At 36.5% G+C, this 23869-nt stretch overlaps 2 protein-coding genes across 10 annotated transcripts in view; one reads left to right on the forward strand and one right to left on the reverse strand.

The window, feature by feature from the left end:
* RPAP2 (RNA polymerase II associated protein 2) overlaps nt 1-5746 on the reverse strand; it is a 37052-nt gene extending 31306 nt beyond the window's left edge. Inside the window, exons 1-7 of one of the 2 annotated variants that reach the window (XM_080602901.1) lie at nt 5665-5746; nt 5272-5317; nt 3445-3559; nt 2681-2779; nt 2329-2394; nt 1837-1925; nt 467-496 (exon numbers count right to left, since the gene is read on the reverse strand). In XM_080602901.1, the coding sequence (XP_080459027.1) occupies nt 467-496; nt 1837-1925; nt 2329-2394; nt 2681-2779; nt 3445-3559; nt 5272-5317; nt 5665-5722 (503 nt within the window). In that variant the 5' untranslated portion in view covers nt 5723-5746. The remainder of the gene's footprint in view (nt 1-466; nt 497-1836; nt 1926-2328; nt 2395-2680; nt 2780-3444; nt 3560-5271; nt 5318-5664) is intronic. The other variant, XM_080602902.1, reaches the window with a different exon arrangement.
* GLMN (glomulin, FKBP associated protein) overlaps nt 1-23869 on the forward strand; it is an 80640-nt gene that overhangs the window by 53507 nt on the left and 3264 nt on the right. For 2 of the 8 annotated variants that reach the window (XM_080602903.1, XM_080602907.1), the window contains exons 1-17: nt 5766-5904; nt 6074-6195; nt 7391-7462; nt 7935-8060; nt 9445-9576; nt 10401-10509; nt 11088-11334; nt 11820-11919; nt 14156-14343; nt 14815-14868; nt 15788-15818; nt 16200-16289; nt 16761-16802; nt 16889-16962; nt 17279-17363; nt 19131-19240; nt 20418-20481. In XM_080602903.1, the coding sequence (XP_080459029.1) occupies nt 7397-7462; nt 7935-8060; nt 9445-9576; nt 10401-10509; nt 11088-11334; nt 11820-11919; nt 14156-14343; nt 14815-14868; nt 15788-15818; nt 16200-16289; nt 16761-16802; nt 16889-16962; nt 17279-17363; nt 19131-19240; nt 20418-20481 (1518 nt within the window). In that variant the 5' untranslated portion in view covers nt 5766-5904; nt 6074-6195; nt 7391-7396. Of the gene's footprint in view, nt 1-5468; nt 5571-5765; nt 5905-6073; nt 6196-7390; nt 7463-7934; nt 8061-9444; nt 9577-10400; nt 10510-11087; nt 11335-11819; nt 11920-14155; nt 14344-14814; nt 14869-15787; nt 15819-16199; nt 16290-16760; nt 16803-16888; nt 16963-17278; nt 17364-19130; nt 19241-20417; nt 20482-21436; nt 21526-23869 lie in introns of those variants that run through there. The other 6 variants (XR_013954427.1, XM_080602904.1, XM_080602908.1 and 3 more) reach the window with 6 other exon arrangements.

Genomic DNA, 23869 nt, shown 5'->3' on the forward strand with positions numbered 1-23869 from the left:
CTGTTCAAAGCACAGTACACTTAACAGTCACCCGTTGTTAAGATTTCTGTAACCAACCAAGAACAGTTTGGGTCTGTAATCTTTGCCTCCCCCCCCCCCCCCCCCCCAAGTAGCTATAGACTGCTTTCAGATCACCCCTTGGTTTCTTCATGAAGCTAAACATCCGCATCTGGTCACAAGAGTCCCTATAGTAAAAAGGGCTCTGTGCAGTTTGTAAGAAAATGCTCCAAATTCATGCAAAAAATATGAATATTCAAGATATCTTTTTTTTTTTTAATTTGAATTTTTATTTGGTCAAAATTAGGCTATTACAGTTATACTGCTTTAGGAAAATTGAGTTCAAAAAATTTCCAGAAGCTCGAAGAACTGTTACGAAACAGATTCTGATGTGTTTCTTTCCAAAATTCTACCTGCAGTTCACCTGCTTCAATTCAGTTATAAGGTAACATAATGCTATTTATCTTACCCAACACTGAATGTTGAAATCCTCACCTGCCTTATGAGTGAAAGAAAACCTTTTAAGCATGCACCGAATACAAGTCAATGCTATAAAACCTTAAACTCAGTCAGTATATATATAAAAAACAATAGGTTTAAAAAAAGTTGAAAGCTGCACCAGTCATATGAGTGAATTGAGTCTGGAAACTAAAGGTGATAACATAAAGTGATTTAAATTATTAATTCCAAATACTTACTCTTTAGAGATTAAAATTGAGGTTTTTAGCTTTTTCTTTCAAAAAGAATTTCAGATATTCTCATGTGTAAACATACAATGTGTGCAAATATATGTGATTATGCAAACAGACATAACTAGCCGTGCACTACCTGTTTGTTTTTTTTTGCATTTTTGTTTTGCTTGTTTTGGAAAATACACCCACCCCAGCATAAATAATTAAGTACATCAGGCATATCAGAACTGTATGCTTTTAATGTTAACAATAAACACTTTCTTTAGAGAGAGCAAGTAACAATACCACAATAATACTGGTAAGTTTATTTAAATATTTCACAAAGAAAACAGTTTTACCTACCGTATCAGGCTGTTCTAAACCACTACTCTTATTGATCAGGTATTTCACATGATTGATCGGATCTGTGAAACTGAGCTCAGATATATAATTTCAGCTTGGTTATTCTGTTGAAAACCAGGATACTATGAAAAGTAGTGTCTTGGAGAATGAAAAATTTACCTAAATGTTCTCTAGGTAAGTATTTATTGTTGAACAGTGACACCCAGTGGCTCAATTCATTATTTGCAAGCCTATGTTTCTTGAACTAGTCAGCATATTAAAACGTGAACCATATTACACTCTTCCAAAGTGTGTATTGCAGTAACAGCAGGAAATGGGCAATCTGAAATTATAGTTTTATGCAGGATAAAGAACCTCTTCATTTATAGCCTGCTTTCAGGTGTAAGCCTTCACAGTCTAACTTTAAGCCCAATGCAAGTGCTCTGCTATAATTAGAAAATCTTTTGTACCAAGATAAGATTAATTAATTCTTTGCATTATGTTATGTGGTTTTTAAGAATCCAATCACAAGAAATTTTAAAGTTACTGGGACGTCATTATTATTTATGACTAGCCTGCCCTCTAAACTAACACAGTTATGTCTGTTGAGTACTCATGAGCAGAACTGAGCCATGTCAATTACAGTAATCCATACTGCAACAACACTTCTGAAACTGACACCATACTCAGCTAACATGTTAACATCAGTTACATTTGCTTCAGCCTAAGCATTTGGATGTATTGCAACTAATTAATTACCATCACAGCTTGGATAGAGAAAATAGCATCCTCAAAATGAACTACAAATATATCAGGTTATACTTACATTTCTTCTTCTCGCATCCATACTGGACTTTTGGAAATTTGAGCTTCAAAATATTTAGATGCTCTGTAGCAGAAGTTGCTGCAGAAGCACTGGAAACAAAGCAGTGTGTAAAGTATGACTAAAGACATCTTTAATACTCAACGAAAGGGACAAAATCAATTGTTTTTCATACCCGTGAAATTTAAGTACCAATTCATATTTCTTTTTCAGCTTATAATCAATTTTTTAATTTATGTGAGAAACCAAACAGGTCTATCTCATTTCCCACAAATCACTCTTAGTTTTTTCTTTTTCTCCCCACCCCCCTGCTCCTTTTTGCGCTTTCATTATCAGAAACAAGCCTGTGTTGGGTTCTACATAATCAAAAAAGTTCAAAGAGCAGATCCAAATATGTTGGTTCTGAACCAAGCCACTATATGAATACTTTTACAAAATGCATTTCTAATGTAGAAACAATATTAAATACAGTATAGAAATAGCTTGTTACCATACCTTTCTTTCAGTAATATCATAAACTCTGTTAGTTTTTGTTGAAATTCTGTACTTCTGTTTTGGCACCTAAAATGATATACTTTCATCAGCAAGACTGTCACCTCTGTCATGATTTTACATTCAACTTGATTCTTAATGCACATATTTTAATATGCTAACTGATTCTGTCATACAGCAATGATTGTCAACAGGTCAGATTTAACTTTTTACTTCAGAAGTCTTAAGCTGAAATGGAACTACAGGATATCTGGCCCATTACCTAACAGTATTTTTATCTATGTAAAAAAAAAGCAATAATATAAAAACCACTAAGAGGTTCTTATGTTAACAGCATTAATAAAAAGCAACTTACATTTTCCAGTTTATTTTGACATATAGGATAACCACATAATTTGATGATAGACCGTTCATCAACAATGTCTTTATAGTGAGATGGAGTAATACTTTTTCCCTGAAATGACAAGAAAACAGTTCAACAACAGATACTGGAAGGTCATTTTTCACACTCAAAACTTCTCATAAGCAAGTAAATACATTTCATTTTATAATAGTATCAAGTAAGTTTAATAAACAGCATTCAGAACCTCCGAAGTAAAATTGGTAACAAGGTAAACACTCGGAGGAAAAGAAAGACATGGATACTCATATATACGAAAGCCTCATCATTTTGCCTCTAGCGTGGTACCTATTCTCACAATTTTCCTCTCTTTATATGTTATATACACCTATCTACCAGTGTATTTACAACTTTAACAGGAATAATCCTCATACCATCCCAGTGGTATTATAAAAATTGTGCTGCCAGTATGAACTGTGGGGTAAAGAGTACCGTTGTCTAAATTCACAGAGGATATGATATGGACCTAACTTTTTATACTTCACCTCTGAGTCCAAAACCTGTGGATATAAACAAAGGTAATAAAGTGAGGATTCATAAATACATATAGTCCTACAAAACTACAGCATATTTTCATTACAAAACTCCTGAAAATAAGGCAATCAGAGCTGACAAGAGAGAGAATAACCTTGTTTACTTTAAACTTCAGCAAATCACTCCAAGAACTTAAAAAGTTGAACACTGAGATACAAAATAGTGTAAAAATTTGCAACACATACAGAATTCAGAAGGAACTCTTCAGTAATGTTCTCTTCCAAGAGCTGCTCAACAATATGCAGTGCTTTTTTCTCAAATTCAATCTTCTTTCTAGTAGCAGCCTCCAGGGCTGCTTTCCTGTAACATAAAGGATATTGAATGACACAGAGAGTAGGTTCCATGAACAGTTCTCCACCTGTATCTTTACCAAATATCAATGATATCACAGAATCACAGAATTGTAGGGGTTGGAAGGGACCTCAAAAGATCACCGGGTCCAACCCCCCTGCCAAAGCAGGTTCCTTAGAGCAGGCTGCCCAGGTAGGCATCCAGACGGGCCTTGAATATCTCCAGAGAAGGAGACCCCACAACCTCCCTGGGCAGCCTGTTCCAGTGCTCTGTCACCCTCACCGTGAAGAAGTTCTTTCTCATGTTGGTGCGGAACTTCCTGTGCCCAGTTTTGTGGCCATTACCCCTTGTCCTGTCCCCAGAAACCACTGGAAAGAGGTTGGCCAAATCCCTCTGTCTCCCACATTTCAGGTATTTATAAACATTGATAAGATCCCCTCTCAGTCTTCTTTTCTCCAGGCTGAACAGGCACAGGTCTCTCAGCCTTTCCTCATAGGGAAGATGCTCCAGGCCCCGTATCATCTTTGTGGCCCTCCGCTGGACTCTTTCCAGGAGATCCCTGTCTTTTTTTGTACCGGGGAGCCCAGAACTGGACACAGTACTCCAGGTGAGGCCTGACCAGGGCAGAGTAGAGGGGGAGGATCACCTCCCCTGCCCTGCTGGCCACACTCCTTTTAATGCACGTCAGGATCCCATTGGCCCTCTTGGCCACCAGGGCACACTGCTGGCACATGGTCAACCTGTCGTCTACCAGGACCCATACAGGTGTCTCTCATCTCCATCTAGCAGCACCTCCCACAGAGGCTGTCAACGTACAATCATTCTACTTTCTTAACTGGTAGAGGTCCACGATATTCATCTGAAAGTCTTCTATGCAGTCAAATGAATTTTTAGGTAACTGCCCATGGCAAAAAAATCTGCCATGGCCAAATCTTTCAGATTTGGTTTTTAAAGTGAATAAAGAAGACTGGAAAGTATGCAAGGAAATTAAACTGGCAAAAATCAGGCACTACAGAGTAAGGAAATACAACTATGGAGTTCAGATTCATAAACTTGTGGCATATTATACCATGTATATATGTGCAGAGTCTATTTTGGAAGCCCTAACTCAAAAGTAGTAGAAAAAATTGTCCTTAATCTCTTTGCCTCACTTTTCCATCTGAAAGTATAAATGCTAATACACTATCTCAACATACTGTCTTTTACTGGCTGTTGTGAAAACGATTCAGCAAACATTCAACGTATTAACAAAAACCTTCAGGATAAGATCAACAATTCTGTTTTCAGAACAAGGTCTGAATTGAGAAGTAAAAGAAGAATTAAGCCACACATTGAACAATGAAATTAAAGCATGATAAAGGTATCTTCTAGGTACGCTTCAGTCACATACTGAATAAATGGTTTCCAGGGGGAAAAAAAAAGTAACAATACCACTCACTACTGTGATAGCATCCCACTGTCGTCCCTTTTACCTTGAGTACAGAAATGCATGTGTATTTTTTCTTGTAAATGTTTGGATGAGTTATCTTTATAGTAACTACTGTGGGAATGCAGTTGAAAGACACATAGCGTTGTCCCAAACAAGTGTACCCGAAGGGGGTACTGGCTATCTCTTACGGCACTCTAAGAAAGCCAAAAAAAACCCATGCCAGGCAAAGAATACAGTTGCAAAGTGAAGCAAAACAACATGACGACCACGCATTGTTAGTCAGAAATTATACCTCTGAGTAACGTCTTCATTTTCCAGAGCAGCTGAATGTTTATTTCCTAGAAATCAAGAATATGGAAATCTATAAGTTTATTTTCTTCCTTCACCAACAGAACATATCGGAGCCGCGGCTCCCCGACCAGCCGAACGGCCGGGGGCGGGCTCCCGGCGCTGCAGCCCCCCGGAGCCTGAGGGGGCGGGCGGAGCGCCCGGGACCCAGCCCCACACCCGCCGCCGGCCCGCCCCAGCCCCACTGCGCTGGCGGTAGCGTCCCCGCACCGCCGGCCGTCCCGCCGCTCCTCACCCCCTTCGGTACAGCGAGTTAGGCGAGCCCGCTGCGCCGGCCTAAGGGCACAAGGGAGAGCCTACAGCGCGGGGAGGGGGGGAAGCGGCGCTCGGAGCTTACCTGCGCGCCGCCGGCCGGGCTTCCCCTTGGCGCTGCCCTGCGGCCTCCTGGCCGCCATCGTGGTGGTGGCGGCTGCCGGCTCCCTCCCTCCTCCCCCTGACCTCTCACCGGAGGCGGAGCCGTCTCGGTGTGGCCCGGCCCGGCGGGAGGCGGCAGAGCGGCGGCGGCTGAGCGGTGCGCGTGGCCGGCCGAGGGCTGAGGCGCTGCAGGGGGAGCCCGGCTCCGTCGGCGGGGCGAGGGGTGAGGAAGCGGAGTCGGGGGCTTTGGTCCAGCCGTGTACGAGAGGCTCGGTAGTAGCCCTCGGGATCGGCCTGCGTGTGGTACCTGCCTGGGGAGGGGGCTGGGGGGTGCGTTTGGTAGAGGAGGGAGCTTCCTGAGGGTTAAAAGCGGATTTTTTCTCGTTATTTAGATGCTGTACGCTTGCCGCGGGAACCAGTGAAAAGATATAATTAGAAACTGGATTAAGTATTAAGGCCTGAGACCGTCTGCGAGGTTAACTGGCAAATCCCTGCCAGGGCATATCTCAAGGCTGTAAGTACGCTGTAAAATTTCTGAGGGCTGAAAACCCCAAAATATGAGCGTTCAAAAGTACATGTAAATTGTTTTGGGCATCTTAGTATGTTCTCCAAAATTAAAAGCTCAAGTGGTACAATGTGTGTTAATAAAGTATATGATAATCACAAAATCGGAAAGATCAGGTTTGAAACATCGCTAGATTGCAGTGAAGTTAAAGTGTTAAATTAGGCGGTTGAGAATAGAAAGTTACCTGATCTTTGAGTAATAAAATTTGCACATGTGCTTTTTAAGCTATTGTGAGTTGACTGTTTTTTATAAATGTCCAAATAGCTTAGTTATCCAGATGCTGTGTTAGGTAGCTGAGGTCAAACTTAGGAGGAAAGATTGAGGATGTTACGTTGAAATATCTGTGTAAATATGAATCTTGGGTGCTTGGATGAATAGTTTGCCAATTATTGAAGTGCAGAGGTAATTGACAGCCACAGTGATTATATAACCAGGTTTAGGCACGTGGAGTTACGCAAAACTATAAAGATTACAACCATTGCTCTGATATATCATGCAATAATTGAGCTTGATTTTATGTGTAACTTATGGTAACTTTATTGAAATGCTCACTTACTTTTCAGCAAGGAAGTTTTTAATTGCATCTAGAGGTAAAAGGACACTGAACAACCAACCTAGATACTGGGAGGAAAGAATTGATGTTGCCTATGTAGTCTTGACTGGACTAAAACACTGTTGACACAAACTGGCACAGCGGCTGGATCAGCTGTGCACATCCTGGGCATCAGGTTAGAGTGTTCTAGTCAGAGCTGAGCAGAGAGCTTATCCAGTGAAGACATGCATAGAAAACATAGTGTATCATGGGAGTCCAGGGTTGTTATACAGCGACCCCAGGCTGTATTCGTTGCAGTTTTCAGTGTCTGTGTCATAGCTAAGGCCTCCTGACTTCCTAAGATGATCCTGATGGCACTCAGAAATTGCTTCCCTGTACACAGAATGCAGGTTATTTTCTATGTAGAATAATACAGTATACATTTCTTAAAAATATATTTTTGCCTTTTTTAAAATCATGTAATCTTCATAAGATCTATTCATATAGATTGTTCTCATTTCGCTACTGGGCATTTTTTTGGTAATGTGATTATTTTTCAGTCTCTACGTTTACTTCATGTGTTTTAATACTGCACCCCTTAATTTATAATAGTTTTCAATGTCAGAAGAACGAAGTCAAACTACAATGGCAGTTGATGAACTTCAAGCCATAATACAAAGATGCGTAAGTACTTTTCTCTTCATAAACATGACAAATGTAAGCAGTTCAAGTTTTTCTTTATGACTGCAAAACACAAGACGTTCATTAGCAGATCTCCTCATTGGGCAGCTAGGTTCAGCCTCCATGTTTCATTGACTTCTGCATGGTGCTTATCCCAAGTTCTGCCTCCCAGAGAAAGAATTGTTCATATTTCTCTCAACGGTACCTGTCTAAGGGAACAAATCACCAGCAGACTGTTGTAGAAAATACATCATCCATATATTGTGCTGTAGTTTAGAGTTAGAAAATGCTACTGAAATACTGCTTTGTCTTCTGTGGTAGCTCTTGGTAACTCCTTTTAACATGTAAAAGATGTTAGTAAGAAATGATAAGTTACAGTGACAGTATATCTAATTTTGAGATGAAAACTTGGATTTACCTATTTTTTATTTGATTTTTATAAATATGGAGTTAAGCATGTATATTTTCTTTCTAGCAAATTCTGGAAGAATCTGATTTTAGAGGAGAAGATTTTAATCTGTTTCAGGTTGCAGGTCAGAAATGTTTAGAAGATGGATATGCTGCTCAGTTGTTAGAAGTAATTCAAAATGAGAAAAATAAGGTGAGTTGAAGTTTGCACTATATATTAGTTGTACATTAAGCACACTTAAATAGATAAAACTATTAAAAAGGGAAAGCTACTTTCACTGTGCAGCAAGTGTGTGCATATGAACAGTTAATCAGTTGCTGTCTGTTAAGTGCACGTTCTTGTGCGACTGCAGGTAGTTTACCGAAGTCAAGCCGTGGTAATTTAAGAAAACCATTCATAACTACTTTCTAGTGAGTTAAGGAAATAGAAAAGAGATGCCGAAAACATAACTAAGAGAAAGTGCCCTTGGCCTTCTGTTGCAGGACAGAATTTCAGATGAGGCGCTGAATGGCATTTTCTTCATGGCAGCTTGTATGGTGCTGCTTTAGGTTTGTGGCCAAGACAGGGTTGATAACACACTGGTGTCACAGCTGTTACTGAGCAGTGCATGCACAGCATCAAGGCCATTTCTACTTTTCACTCTGCCCCCTCGGCAAATAGACTGGGAGGTTGCAAGAGGTTGGAAGGGGACACAGCTGGGACAGCTGACCCTATTCGATCAAAGAGAGATTCCATACCAGATAATATCATGCTTGCCAGTGAAAAGGGGGACAGTCTTCCCAAGGTAGCTGTTGCTCAGAGACTGGCTGGGCATTGGTCTGCTGATGGGAGTTAGTGAGTGATTGCCTTTGCGTCACTTGCTTTTTTTCCTCTTTTTTCCCTTCACTTATTAAATTGTCTTTGTCATGACCCATGAGTTTTTCTCTATTTTGCACTGATACTCTTCCCCATCTTGATGTGGGTGGAGAATGAGCAGCTGTCTGGTGGGTGCTTATTTTCTGGCCAGGGTCAAACCACCACAGATGGATACAATAATATGGGTCAAAACTGTAAGAGTTGACTAAGATGATGCTAACATACTAAGTTGTACACAAATAGGAAGTTCAGGAAGAAAGTGAAGGATGGAATTTTTGCCCAGTGTTACTGGGGGTCCCCATCTAGTCACGAATTCTGTGAGTTTGGTGTAACAATTGAAAATCCTGATCCCCTCACTTTAAACACATTTTTTCTAGACTTTCTTTCTCTGCTTTGCTTAATCCAGCAAAACCCCTCTACCTAGTCCTGTTTGACATTTATTGCCATGTAAATTCATTGAACTATATACGTGTTAGAAATAATACATTAAAGAAAGCTGGACAAAATATGAATCTATATTGATAGGTATGGGGAGAGAATACGATGCATGTCAAGTACAAAACTTTATAGTAATAGATGTTACGTTTTCAGTGACATTATTATGGTATTGGTTGCAACCAGGACATTGATCTGTTGTCTTTTTTTGACCTTCATATATACAATTTTTCTGTGTTTAGAAGATGTCAGGTTTTCGTTTATTCTCTGAAAATCTGTTTTGTAGGTTATCATCAAGAATATGGGTTGGAATCTCATTTCTCCTCTTGTTAGGTGCATTTTAGCATATAAACAGGAAGATGATAAGCGAGATGATAAGCGAGAACACTGCCTGAAGATACTAGATCAGTTGGTACAGGTATGGCTTTGAAATACATAGTTAAAATAAAATAATTGCAGGGAAGTGGAAGGGAGATGTCCTTTTCTCCTTCTGATTTGCAAAAAAAACAGGGCATGAATACTTCTGTGTTCTTCTGCCCATTCCGCATAACTTTTAAGCACACAGGCCAGTTTTCACTGAAGTAGACAAAAGATTAGCATTCTCAGAGGTATTCAGCCTTTTAACAAATTTGGAGAATTTATTAACTAGACAAAGCATAGAGACAGAGAATTACTCAGGAAAAAGTAGCTAGACCTCATCTGATACAAAGTTTTTAATGGCCAGCTTCTGCAGTCAGTTTAGCCACAGCAATGCTGCCTCTTGTCTTCAGCAGTTACAGTATGACAGTGAGTATCTGCTGATTCTGGGGGAGTAACAGGGAAATAAAATTTATTCTGTAGGAAATCAGTTCCCTTTCGTTCACCTACTTAGAGAACAACTTGCAAACTGAGCAGAATTCACACTGAAGTTTTTCTTTTCTCTCTGCTCCTAAGGAATTTCTTGCTACAGTACTGTGAGGTGTTTATAGAATGTAGAAATCAAGTTTTATGCCATTAGATTTGCTATGTTTTCAGCTTACATAAAAGTGTACTTGCATATACATGTTACAGAAGGCATTAACTGTAGGGAAGTACTTATTGTTTCATATTTATTTCCTTAAAGATTATTTTGGATGTTCTGATCTGCTTTCTTAATGTTCAGGAACTTCTGTATTGTAGTTTGTTTGTGGTGTGGGTTTTTTTTTTTTTTAAATATTTTATGACCATAGCAGTTAAAACATGTATGTTGTTCCTCTCTTGCAGCTATGCAATCCGAAGGAACTTTTTTTGGGTTTACTTGAGCAGATAGAGCAGACGTCGGGAGAGAAAGTGTGCCCAACTGTCATGCTACTACTTCAGCCTCTGCAGACAGGTAACATTCACTTGCTCATGTAGTTTCTGAAGAAAAAAAAATCTTATTTATCAAATTACTTTAACCTTTGCTAGAATAGTTTCAGAATATTGCTGTCCTGGTAGTCTTTACAGTTTTTTTATATTCTGCAAAATATAAATGGGGAATTTTTCAGTAATTAACTTTTAAAACATACATTTCCATATTTTCATGGTATAAAACTTATATTTGTAATTGAAGCAGTTGAAATGTTTGAGCTGAAAGATACGTTCTTCTGATTTGCATAAAAAAATGAAAAGTGTTGGTTTTGGATACCAACTAAATAAGTAACATGACTGTGCTACAGAGAAAGGAAGAATGTGTGGAAATGTGGGACTGCTTTATTATGTCATTCTCAGCTATATAGTCATGTTAACTACAGTGTCTTAGACTAGCTGGTGGTATTGTTTAGTCTTGCTGTACTTAGTCATATGAGTTCAGGCATTAGTCTCTTTCCTCCCCAGAAACTAAAGGCTTTGTTATGCAGTCACATTGTTTTTCTTCACACTTTCTTCCTGCAAGTAATAACTTAATGTCCCAAAATGTTCTCTTTGTTTCAGTGCTTTTGAAACTTCAGAACAAGAAGGCCTACTCAGTGGGCTTATCTTTGGCTATGATTATGAATCAGCTTACTCCCTTGCCTGTGCCTTACACAAAACAACAAATACAGGAAGATAAACTTGGTCTCTGCCAATGTTGTAATGCAGTGGTGGACTTTGCTAAACCTTTTGTGAATGAAGTTGTTAAAAACATGGAAAAGTCATCAGAATACAATGACATGGAGCTGAAAGAAGAATTATTAAAGTTGTGAGCACTTTTTGTCAAATTATTGTATTTTATAAAGTAACAAAATGAACAGTAGGCATTTATTGCGTAGGCAGTAAATAAATCATCTTATTAGTGTTTTTATAATGCTGTCAGCATATAAACCAGTGCTGTATTTCAAAAATGAAAAAAAAATAATCCTTTACATTTTTATGAAGTGAGAGAAGAAAGGCAAAAATCATTGTTTTAGTACAAGGAATTGGTAAAGAAATGTTAGTCTCTGTGATACAGAGCTAATTTGGCGGCCCTGTGCTTCTACTCAAAGGTATAACTGAGGATAATCGTATTTTGGAGGCTAATTCTAAGGAATGCTTCTCTGAGAGACATTCTTATTTTCATTCTTGGAATATTGGGAATAGCAGCAGCTAATATGAGTGTAGACTTTGCTGTTGGTCATTAATGACATTAGTATAGTCTCTATTTGTGACCTTATTGGTGATTTTTTGTTTCACCCCTTCTTATTTCAGCTGTATGAAAAGCCTGAAATACCCATTGTTGACCGCTCAGCTCGAACAGCTTGAAGGCATTGAAGAACAGCCCTTCAGGCATTTTGCAACTGAAATTATAGTAAGTGTAGTCAAAATGAATTACAGTGTTTGCAAAAGCAGTGTTATGGTTCAGAATTCCCATTAATTAGTTGTGGAGCTCATTTTGCTTCTGTTACTGGTGTGTGATGGCTTACCAGGTCCTGTAAGATAATGCAGGTAGATAAAGGTTTGGAATAGTTAAAGGTTCCATCCCTAGAAATTATAAATCTTGCAGACACAGTTTTGCTCCTTGATAAGCCAATTTGGATTGTTCTCTGAATCAGCAGTTGCTACTTTGTTGTAACTTTTTTTTTTGTAACTTTTTCTTGGTGATGTATTATTTTTAATTTTTTGAAATACCTAAAGGATTGTTTTTGTTGCAGTATTAGATGAAGGTAAAAATCCAAGTATTAATCCAAGTTTTGCACACAGAGACATCTCTAATATGCCTAAAGTGCAGTGCCAGCTGCCAGTTAAGAAATGTAAGTTGATTCTTGACTGCTGCTGATGCTATAGCTGGAAATTCAGTGTGAACATGCCCACTCCATGCTACCAATGCTGTTACTCTGGTTTTGAATGTTTTGCATAGCATCTGTGTTTTATTAGCGCAAGATTAAGTTGTTTCCATAGCTATGGATACACTTGTTTCTCATCTTAACTCTATTCTTTCATGGAGTTGATACTAAGTTTGAGCTTCGGAATTTATTCTACCTTGTTATCTTTGGTTAGAGGAGGAAAACTCACAAGTCAAATACAGAAGAGAAAAAAATTGAAGAACGCATGGAGGGAAATGGAAGTTTTAGAAAAGGTAGAGTAGGAGGGGTGAAGCTGGCTGAGGAACTGAGGAAATCCAACTACCTGAGGAAGAAGGCTGAAATTGGCTGAGAACTATGAACCAGAGAGTTAGAAAAGAGGCAGCTTTTTATATGGGGAGGAACTAGTCCTGGAAAAGTGGAGAGACTAGGTCAGGTTGTCATTTTGTGAGGAGGGAATGACATGAGAAGGTGTGATAGATGTCAAAAAACTGGGAGCCAACTGGGATGAGGAAAGCATGTATAAATACATGTGTGTGTTTGCATGCACACAAAGGAAGTCTGGAAGTTGTCATGTGATACAATTGTTTCTTCTCCAATTTGTTTTTAAAAATAAAAATTTATGCATGCAAAATTTTATTAAGATTGTAAAGTGAAGCACACTAAGCAGCTAGCAAAACTTCTGGTTGTTTTCCACCATAACTGGGTTTTCTATTGTGATCACATCAACTTTTTTCCACAGCAAGTCTCGGTCACCATAGGATAGAACTGCTATGTGGATCAGTCAGGGTTGTGCAATGCAAGAGAATCTGTCTGTGAGATCTTTGCTTCTTTTATTGCAGTACTTTTAAGATGTGTAGCGATGGAGGCAGGGATTACCAGAAGATCATCTAATGGTTAAGATAGTTGAAGTCTACTCTGAAAAATGGTCTTTTGTCCCTGCCTCTCCTGTTGGGCACAGTCTGAAACCATGTTTATTACACTAATTATGAATTACCTTTTCTTCATTTTCTCAAGAAATTCACTTCTGATGTTTGTGGAATTGGGTAATGAGAGCTGCAGCTAAGGTTAGTAATGACATACTTTGACTAGATGACATTTTGTATAATCCTAATTATCCAAAATGTCAGAGCCTGGATGTTTGGTTTGGACAACCCTGGAAGAATGAGTTAACCCTGATCTCTCTGCTTCTTCATAATCCATACAATAAGAATTACAAAAATGTGTGAAAAAAAGCACTTAATATTTGTGAAGTACTCAGGTGTCATTGTGTTGTGAATTGCTGGAAAGAAAGGCCATACAAAACAATTCTAACTTTAAAACAGGGCTTGCCTTTAGTAGATAAACATTACATTGCATATGACCAGTGATCAAAAAGCAAAATACTAAGTGAGTGTTCAGTGAAAAACACATGGGTCCTGTGGCATAATGTGATCATGAAGCTATCATTCATAGCTTTTGTGGATAAGGGAACCAAATTGGGTTTTGCAGGGTGACTTTAATTTTGTCTTTTGCTAACTTTTGAGTGCTTGACTTTGCTATCTTAGTAACATTCTTCTGACAGTGGTTATTTTTCCTGGAAGGCTTTTTTATGTATGTATCATAAATATTCACAAAATATTTCTAGTAACTTATACATATGCTACATAAGAGATTTTACTGCAAATACAGCTTAAGCTTTTAAAAGTATTGGGTATGCAGTTTTCTAAAGGCAACTGAATGAAATCTAACTTTCTTTTTTAGGACATTTTGCAGGATATAAGAGAATTGATGCCACTAGTATTTTTACATCATAAAGGCAAAAGATCATACTGGGAGAATCAGGAGTTTGAGGACATAGAGCGAAAGAATTCTGCAGATTCTTTGGCATGTCTGTCATATCTGATGTTTGTTCAGCACTTCGGTATCAATTGCTTTCCAATGGTATTTAGGTAAGAGCTATTCTTAGTGAGGACCTACTGTAAGTTTGTATTTTGAAGTTTGTTTCTGAGCAGAAGAAAACGTTTTATTTGGAATAGCTATAATGAAAGCTGTGGATTTCCCTAGTGTTTATTTTTTTGCTAACACTTATCATTTATGTAGCTTAAGAACATACTTCAGTCTTTTAGATTACTTTATTACTGCTTAATTGTAGATGAGCTGACCTTTTAAAGAAACTGACAGGATTTGTCTCATTCTGAAAGCGAACATATATGAAAATTTCAATTATAAATTTATAGGCAGATGTCAACTGCAAATTATGAACAGAAATTTGACTTATTGCTTTGTGTCTATTTCAAAATTATAAATTTTGTAAGGGTAATTTTGTAGATTTTTCAAGAGACTAAACCAGTCAAATATATTAACTGTAACAATGTATGTGTCTTTATGCAGTTTAATATAAACCTAACTTTCTCTTCTAGTCCATCATACCTTCTGCAGTGCAATATGACACATATTGAAGTGCTGCTGAAAAGGTAGGTTATGTGATATTTGGATTTCTAGATAATGTGTGTCAGGTGTTTGTCCTATGGTTTGTTCCTGATCTTTTATAGTAATTCATATAAATGAAAACCAAATAAATTCAGAGGAGGTTTTTAAAGCTCAAGGTTAAAATGGAAAGCTACATGATAAGATAGCGTTCTCTTTTTCTAAGAGTTATAAAAAGTTGCCTAAAACATTCATTTATTGTTTTTAGAAACTTTATTCTGAAAATGCAACATTAAGGCCATTTATACCCATGAAGAATATTTAGAATGTATATTTATTTGTAACCCTGTAACAGTTTACTACTAACAGAGACTATAATGATAGTACTTATTTGAATGTATTCTGGTATGATACGCAATCTAATTAGAAGTTATGCTTTCTAGAGGAAACCAGACTTTCTGCATATTGTGTTCATTTTGTCTTCCATAAGAAGCAGCGTTGACCAAAAAATTTCTAGCATTGCTGTAGAAGGGAAGCATTATCACTGCTTATCATTTTGTGGTAAAATTTAAACAAAATTTCTTGGCCTTTTCCAAGGCCAAAACAAATCTTAGGATTTGTCATATTTTTCTTTGGCTTGCAGGATTATGCATATGAAATCATCTGTGAAGCTTCATTTTATTTGTTGATTAATACCTGTGGGATATGAGCTACTGCCTTTGAGCATTTACAGATATTGAGAGGGGGAAAAAGTTGACCCTAAAGAGAAGAGTCCAGTTTGCAACTTTTTATCAGTCAATATATTCTGAAAATCTTTGAGAGACGTTATGAAGGTATCATATTTGGAAAGCAGAATGAAAATTGTTGAGGGCCAAGTTTCTTTTTGACATCTGTTCTACAATTTCATCTGAAACATCAGCAGCATCTCTTTAATTTACAACAATTTTAATGTCTTTTTCTTTCTAGAACAGAAGAGTCTATGTTATCTAAAGGACTTGTAAGTTTGTTTTTAGTTTAATCAAATTTTCATTATTAGAATGCTTACTCTTTCTGATTTGAGAAACAGTAAAACTTCCCTTTCAGTAAACAGTAAAAGTTTCCCTTTCTTAGAAAGGTGTACAAATAATAGTTCAGATAATATTTTCATAAGTCTTACAAACATTTAAATTTATTGAACATTACACACATGCATATACCTTTAAATTACTGTTACCACTTAAATTTGTAGCTCCTAGGAGCTTTGGATATGCAAAAGAGCATTTATGGTAAAGGCAGTTGTAGCTATGAAATGTGAAACATATAAATTAATGTCTTGTATATGTACAAGGTGTTGGTAGTTGTTTTTTGTTTGTTTGCCTCTTTTTTTTCTCACCCACAGGATCTGTTTGAGAACTGTTTATTGAGGATGGAAGATAATAGCCTTCTCCATCAGTATTTAGAATTCAGAGATTTTATTAACGTGCCTCAGGTAATAAGAAGCAATGTACAGAAGTCTCTGTAGTTGATTATAAATAATACCTACCAGTTTTCTATGTGTTTGAGAGGGAATATACTACTGAACCTGTATACAATTGTGTTGTCAAATTGAAACCTGTAGTGTCATGCTATACAAAATTGTTTGTCTTTTTCTATGTGCAGCAGCATGAAGTTACTGTGACAACTAAAATACACTAAGTGTATGTACAGGCCACTGAGGCAGCTGGGCACTGATCTTAGCTGAAAGAGAGCACTTGCTAATTTTTGCTCCTTCCTTGGAAGTGTGTTGCTTGATCACATTCTTATTTGGACACAGTTGTTAGTGGGCTGAGATTTTTTTTGGTTGTTTGTGGTTGTTTGTTTGGTTTGTTTGTTAATACCTTGAATAGATTTTATTCAGTGTGAGGTAGTCTAATAATCTGCATGTAATTACAATTTGTTTTTTTTTTTTGTCCAACTACAGGATTTGGTGAAAGTTATGACCCTTTGTCCCATAGAGCACCTGGTACGTAATAAAACACACAGAATGAATTATGTGATTTTTTTTTTTAATTAGAAAACTATCAGATAACTTTTTATTATTTTTTTTAGAGAAAGAAGAGTTTAAATATGTTGCAGTTGTTCATAGACAAATTTGATGCAGAAGGAAAGTACACGTTATTCAGGTATGCATTCAAATGAGTGTAGATTGTGTAGTATAAGCCTTGTTGCAACTTAATTGCTTAGAAACTCAGTCAGAAATCATTTTTATCTATCTGGTAAGCCACAGTAGTTTCACTATGTTAAATTGTGGATAAATAATGAATTTCAGTTGCCTTTCATAAAATCATCTGTCTTTTGTAACCCAGTGTTTAAAAGTTGGATATGTTCTTTTTCTGAGGCGGAAGTCCCACTTAGTGAATAAGGCCATAATATCATCCAAGTCTTGAGCTAACTCTATAGGCAGCTTTTAAATGATAATATCTTTATTTTTGTTCGAAGGTGTTTACTGAAGACAAGCAACCACGCTGGTGTAGAGGGATACATTATTCAAAAAATAAAAGATCAGATTCACTTATCATTAACGGTAAGCCTATTGCCTTTAAAAAAAAATTGTCATCTCAAATGTTGAGCAAATACATATAACTTAAGATTTGAGTGATGCATTTAAAACAAAAACAAAAAAAAAACAACAACTATACATTGAAAAGAAACATAAGATTGGGAAATAATTAAAAATACTTATTTGCCTTTTTTCTGTGTATGTATTTTTACATTATAATTTTATATATGTGCAGTTTTAATTACACTATTTTACAGGTTATTACTACCTTCTCTGTGCTTGAAAAACATAGTCCTTAAGGGGGAACTGCTTGGTATTTTTTTTTATTCTTGCATTTCCTGAATATAATTTAAATACTACAGTCTAGACTATTGATTTTTCTCTTGGGTTTTATTATGACAGTCAGCATTATATTATGAGTGCTTCACAAATGTTATATTCATCAGAAAGGGTTGAGCCAGATCAAAGCCATTTAAATCTCATATTTTATAATAATTGATACCAGGAAATTGGAAAACTTAATAAATAAATGATTATCTCTTTTTCTTTTCTTTTTTTTTTTCTTTTCCTGTCTCCTCCCCTTTTTACTTAAGGCCTTTTTCAAAGCAGATTTCATCTCCAAGGTCTTCATTTTGTCAAATAGGACAACATAGTAAACTTGCACATATTTCATGCTAGCGTTTATGAAGTGTAACACAATTATAATATAGTACTAAGGGCACGACTGTGTTAGAGAACTGTGAATTACTATTTATTAGATCATAGTCTGTCCTGTATATAGAATCAGCAGGGGGTGAAGAAATTAATACTATGAAAATTCTCCCAAAAGAAGCTTGCACTAAAATTGAATAGGTAAAATACATTCTGAAAATTCTTTACTACTGAATTTGTTGACTATGCAGCTTCAGAATTCTGTCAATACAGAACTTCTATGTAGAGAAAGCTGTCTAAAAGTCTAATAATTTTAAAATTTTATCACATGGATTTGAATATTCTATGTTTGTTGCAAAGAATTCTGCTATAGACATCATGATATGTGGATATCATTTTTACATTTTTTCAATGTGGATAACATTTTTACTGCCCAGGTAGTCTTTATCTTTTTAGGTTTCTCATCTGATCTAACTTAACACTGACAGGTACCCTTCTTGTCTCATCTAATATCGGTATACAGATAGAGAGGATTATGAAGAGATTAATTTATATACTTTGATCACAATGTAGTAATTAGAAAATATTTCCTCCAGCATTTGATTTGTGTATTTATTAGCTTTCTATTTTCCCCAAATTATTCTTGTTAATCATAGAATATCCTGAGTTGGAAGGGACCCACAAGGATCATTGAGTCCAGCTCCTGGCTCCACACAGGACCACCCAAAATACATATTTCTGAGGGCAAAGTCCAAATACTTCTTGAACTCCACCAGGCTTGCTGCTTCCCTGGGGAGCCTGTTGCAGTGTCCGACCACCATCTCAGTGCAGAACCTTTCCGTAACCCCCAGCCTGACCCTCCCCTGTCCCAGCTCCATGCCATTCCCTCGGGTCCTGTCGCCGTCCCCAGAGAGCAGAGCTCAGTGCCTGCCTCTCTTCTCCCCTTGTGAAGAAGCTGCAGGCCGCCATGAGACTTCCCCTCAGCCTCCTCTGCTCTGGGCTGAAGAAACAGTGACCTAAACTGCTTCCCTTTTAGACCCTTTGCCTTTATATTACTTGTGTTAAATTACTTAAGATTTATTTATCTTTATTTAAGATTTAAATTTTGTACTCAGATAAACTTTCTGTATCATTTTTCAGAAGGCACATGACAACGTCTGGTTTACAAGACATCACCTGATCTCCCTTCTAGATTTAGTGCTTTTTCTTCCTGAAGGCGCTGAGACAGATCTTCTACAAAACTCAGATAGGTGAGTTGTAGTTACAACTAGAGGCTTCTCTCGTTTTTTTTTTTTTAATTGCTTAAAAAAATTCAGACCACCTTACTACATAATTAATGAAGTGACAACATCAATGTATTTTAGATTCGTTTTGAAATAGAGCTGCAAACGATCATTTATTTAAAACATCATTTCAACTAACTGTGCATAGAAGAATGTTACAGTGCTATTATATTGGTGTTAACAATAAGAAATGAATTCTTCCTGCATTCCTCAAGAATATAAGGCTTATGTCAGACTACGGAGCTAATTGGTAAAGCATTATTCCTTCAGAAATGCATGGTTTGTCATTTTTCTGCGGAAACAGAAGAATAACTTCAGCAATTGGCAGAACAGAAGAAATGTGGTGTGTTGCCTTACATGATACAGGGGTATAACAATGATCTGATGTAACTTACAGCACACAGCCTTGTCAAGGCTCTTGCACAGATTGCTGCTGGGAGCCCTGTATGTCATGAGTTTCTGCTCAGATACAGAGGTATCTCAACAATACTTGCATTAAATAGTATAAAAATAATTGGAAATGTCTCTGAAAATCTCCTGTACAGGACAAGTCTTTTCGTATGTGATGAATAAAAATTGAGCTTGTAAATCCACAGGATGATGGTGTCCAGATGGACACATAACTGCTTAAAAACCCAGATGTAAAATCTGTACTTGGAGACAGTGCTACTGTTTATCTGGAAAAAGCAATAAATAATTTTTTTGCTAAAAAAAAAAAAGAAAAAGTAGAGTAAAACAAAAGCAAAATACACATTTAAAAAGCATACAAAAGTAAAAAATCAATACAATAAAAAAGAGAAAACTGCTAGACTAGTTTCAAATCAACTGTGGATCTCTCCGGTGATATATATTAGAAATTCTGTAATACAGTTCTCTCTCTTTAGAAAACTCTTTTCCTTGCAATCACTGACCTTGTCTAATCTGCTGCTGGCTTTAATCTTACTTGTAAAGTGTCAGCTTCTGTTGTAACAGGGGAGTCACTGCACACTGGTGCTCTCAATTAAGCTATATTACTCAACAGAGAGGTAATTTCATTTTATACAAAGGGATATTTTTAGGATGCCTGGGTAATGGGCAATTTAAGTTATCACCCCTGTAATAAATATCTGCACTTTAAATGATCAGTAGTGTTTCTCATTCACAGGATTATGGCATCACTAAATCTGCTGAGATACTTAGTCATTAAGGATTGTGAAAGTGACAATCAAGTAAGTAGTAACTGATTTGTAGCTGATTGATTTCTGATTAGCAGAGGACTGAGAGTTTCCTCAAGTCAAAAACATGTTTTTTGCATTTTTCTCCAAAATGGACAGCAATCCAGAAGTGATATTTTACTTGGCTGTATTTAGAGATGCACGATGTGTTATTTTATCCTGATGAAATTTGGTTGCATTCGTACTTAACTGTTACCATAAACAAGCTAATCCTTTTACTCTGCCTAATGAGTTCTGGTCACTGTCCATAATTTTAGAGTATGTCACCATCAAATAACATCCCTAGCAAGTATTCCCATAAGAAAAAAAAAATCATTAGTCTTGATTATTTATTCACTGATAAGCCCCCAAGTGAATATCTTTATAATGGATTTCTTTACAAGCCTTTGCAATTCAAAAGATCCCATTTATTCATCTTTAGGTAAAATATTTTTTGTGTAACGTGCTTAAAGTTATTAGCATTAAGATTTCTCAGAAAATATTTAATAATCATATTTAAATAGTTTTTAACTGTGCAAAGACATATTCTGTATTTATGCATGATAGGTACATATTAACAGCTTCTCTGGGTATTAACATAGAAAAAGGTTTTGTCTGTGAGATCCATCTTCTGAAGTAATGAAAGGAATTGATAGGCCTGTCCAGGTTTCTGTTCCATTGCTTTATCAGATATAGCCTGTTTTATGCAGAAAGGCAATTTGCCAGGCTAAACTGCCCACCGGTGCAGTTTACCTATGTATTTATTATACCTATATCTTTTTACCTTCATTTCTCCTGTGTGTGGATGTTTGAATGTAGATATTTCAGGAATACTCTGTATATACTTTGCAGTATATTTTAAATGAAACTGCCCTTATGTGTTTTATCCATATAATGTTATGCTGCCTCACTTCTAACTGGGATTTTATTACTTTGTAATACCTACATCTTTCTTCTCTGTTTTGTTTAGCTCTTTTCTGTCTGAAGCAGTCAGCGATACCTGTTAGTGGTAAATCAGTGCTAACTGTTTGTTATTCAAGTGCTGTGTGGCTTTTCAAGGTAGTATATTATGATGGATCTGGGTCTTTTTCGTGTGTGTAGTCACTCCTGTTCATCTGCAGATGAGGGACGTGTGTTTCTGGGTAGTCAGAAATTTTGTTTTAATTTTCACAGCTGGGTTGATATTCAGACTTCATATTCCTGCAGATGATTTATAGGTGCTCTGACTTTCATTGTGTCACTACAGCATTGAAGAGCCAGTGAAATTGTGTGGTTTAGTTTTCTGATTGCATTCTGTTACCAAATGACTATTTACTCTAATAATAATTTCAACTTCTCTTGACTCCTTTCAAATCATTATGTTCCAATGTTCCTCTAACTCATGCAATTCAGTAGCTTTTTATCTGCTATATCTTGCAGTGTATCACCTATCTCGTTAGTACTAAACGTTTTGATTTTGCGTTCTTAAAATTAGTGATAGTGTAAAGATAAACTACTTTTCAGTTTTAAAGTACAGTAAAGCCTTTCCTGACTTCAATAAGCAGTATCATAGCCAGACAAATATTCCAACCAGCAGATAAATATACTAAGATATTTTGTTGTTTATCACCCAGTTCCTCTACTTTCTTTATGGTTTGGAGTAATTGACATTGGCACCTCTTTTTCTGCTTTTAAAATACAGAAAAAATTGTGATCCACTTTTAGAGCACTTGCGGGTTCTATGAATACCAGCTTCTTAAGTGCCTAATGATGTTATTTAAATAGAATAATAATATCATGATTGGTAGTGATTACTAAAACAGTTATGAAAATGAATAGTAAAAATAGCTTTCAATTGGTGCATTTCTAATTTATTATTTAATTAGTTAGCATTGATAGACTGTTTCTCAGATTTATGGTGTAATTTCAATTTAAGTGCTCATTATGGCCTACTCTATTTCATGTAAATGCATAGCTTTGTAAGAAAAAAAAGTTCCCCTTTTATTATTATTAAAAATCTATATATAGTAGCACGCAATTGCTGTAACATTCACGTCTAGTGTCTGCCATAAAGAATGTCCTTACAGTTTGAGGAGAAAATAACATCATCACTTCTGAAGTTTTCCCTAAAATAAATCTAAGCGCTACCACTTCTTCTTGACTTCCCCCCCCCGTCTCCCTTCATACAGCACAAGTGGGACGCAAAGAAAATGCTTCCTTTCATGTCAGTTTGGATGTTTCGATTGCTGCGTAACAAGCACTTTCACTAATCAAGTATAAAAATGAGATTTTTCTGAATAGTTATTTTTTCATTTCAGCACCATTCATGTGGAAGTTATTACTGGTCTTTTTATTTGATCACTTACCTTTGAGTCACTTAGCATTCAAATTTGGTGAATTATCCCCTGTAATCAACAATGCCATTTAACATCAAGAATTCTTATTTTTTTTTCATCTTTACCCTGCCCTTTGATGATACTGCCTGAGGAAAGGAGTCATATAAATAGCTCCTGTATCTAAAGACACAAAGACTGCTTTATATGTTTTTTTCTACAGAAGTTTTGTAACTACAAGTTTAGAAGGTGCCAAAGCAGTGTAGTTTTCCTCTCATGGCATATAACTTTGAACAGCCCTTGCTTTTGAGCATCTTTTCATCATATCACTTGCTTCATGAATACCATTTATATACTCCTTTCACCCATCCCAAACTGGGGAGGAGGTTTGTGTGTCACTTCGACTACTGTGCCTAAGGGCATAAATGAATACAGAGCATAACGATATAATATTTATTTTTTGTGTGATTCACTGGGGATTTCATTAAAATCTTAACAGTAGTAGAACGCTGAATGCTTTTTGTGGTTTTATATATACACACACTTCATATAAAAATGTATATATATATATATATACACATATAGTGAAGTTAACAAGGAAAAACTATGTAACTAGATTGTAGAGCCTGGGGGACTGGCGTTACTTGCCAGCAAATTCGGAGTTATCAGCATATCAGAACCAGTAACAAGTCTGAACTCTTACTAGTGTGGTTGTATGTGTATAGTAGCAACATTGGTACAGCTTAAAGCAAAAATTGATTCTGCAGTAAGCAAATATCTAGGTTTTTTTGTATATATTTTAAGGTAGATTGGAACATGGTGCATATTTGGTACATGTTCTAAAAACAATAGATAAAAAGACCTTAAAAGTAAGTTCATATAATTTCTACATACTGGCAGAGTGTAATTCACCATGACAGTTCAGAATATAAAGGCTGAAGTAGCAGCATATCCAGTAACACTCCTCCATTGCTTCTTAAACTAATTGCAATATAGACAAGAACCTTATTATGTGAGGAGCATGACATTTACCACAGCTTTCATTTGTCATCTCAATACAATGGTGATTTAGGAATGTTAATTCAAATACT

Source organism: Anser brachyrhynchus (genome assembly GCF_964034855.1).
Source record: "Anser brachyrhynchus genome assembly, chromosome: 8".
NCBI classification, from domain to species: domain Eukaryota; kingdom Metazoa; phylum Chordata; class Aves; order Anseriformes; family Anatidae; genus Anser; species Anser brachyrhynchus.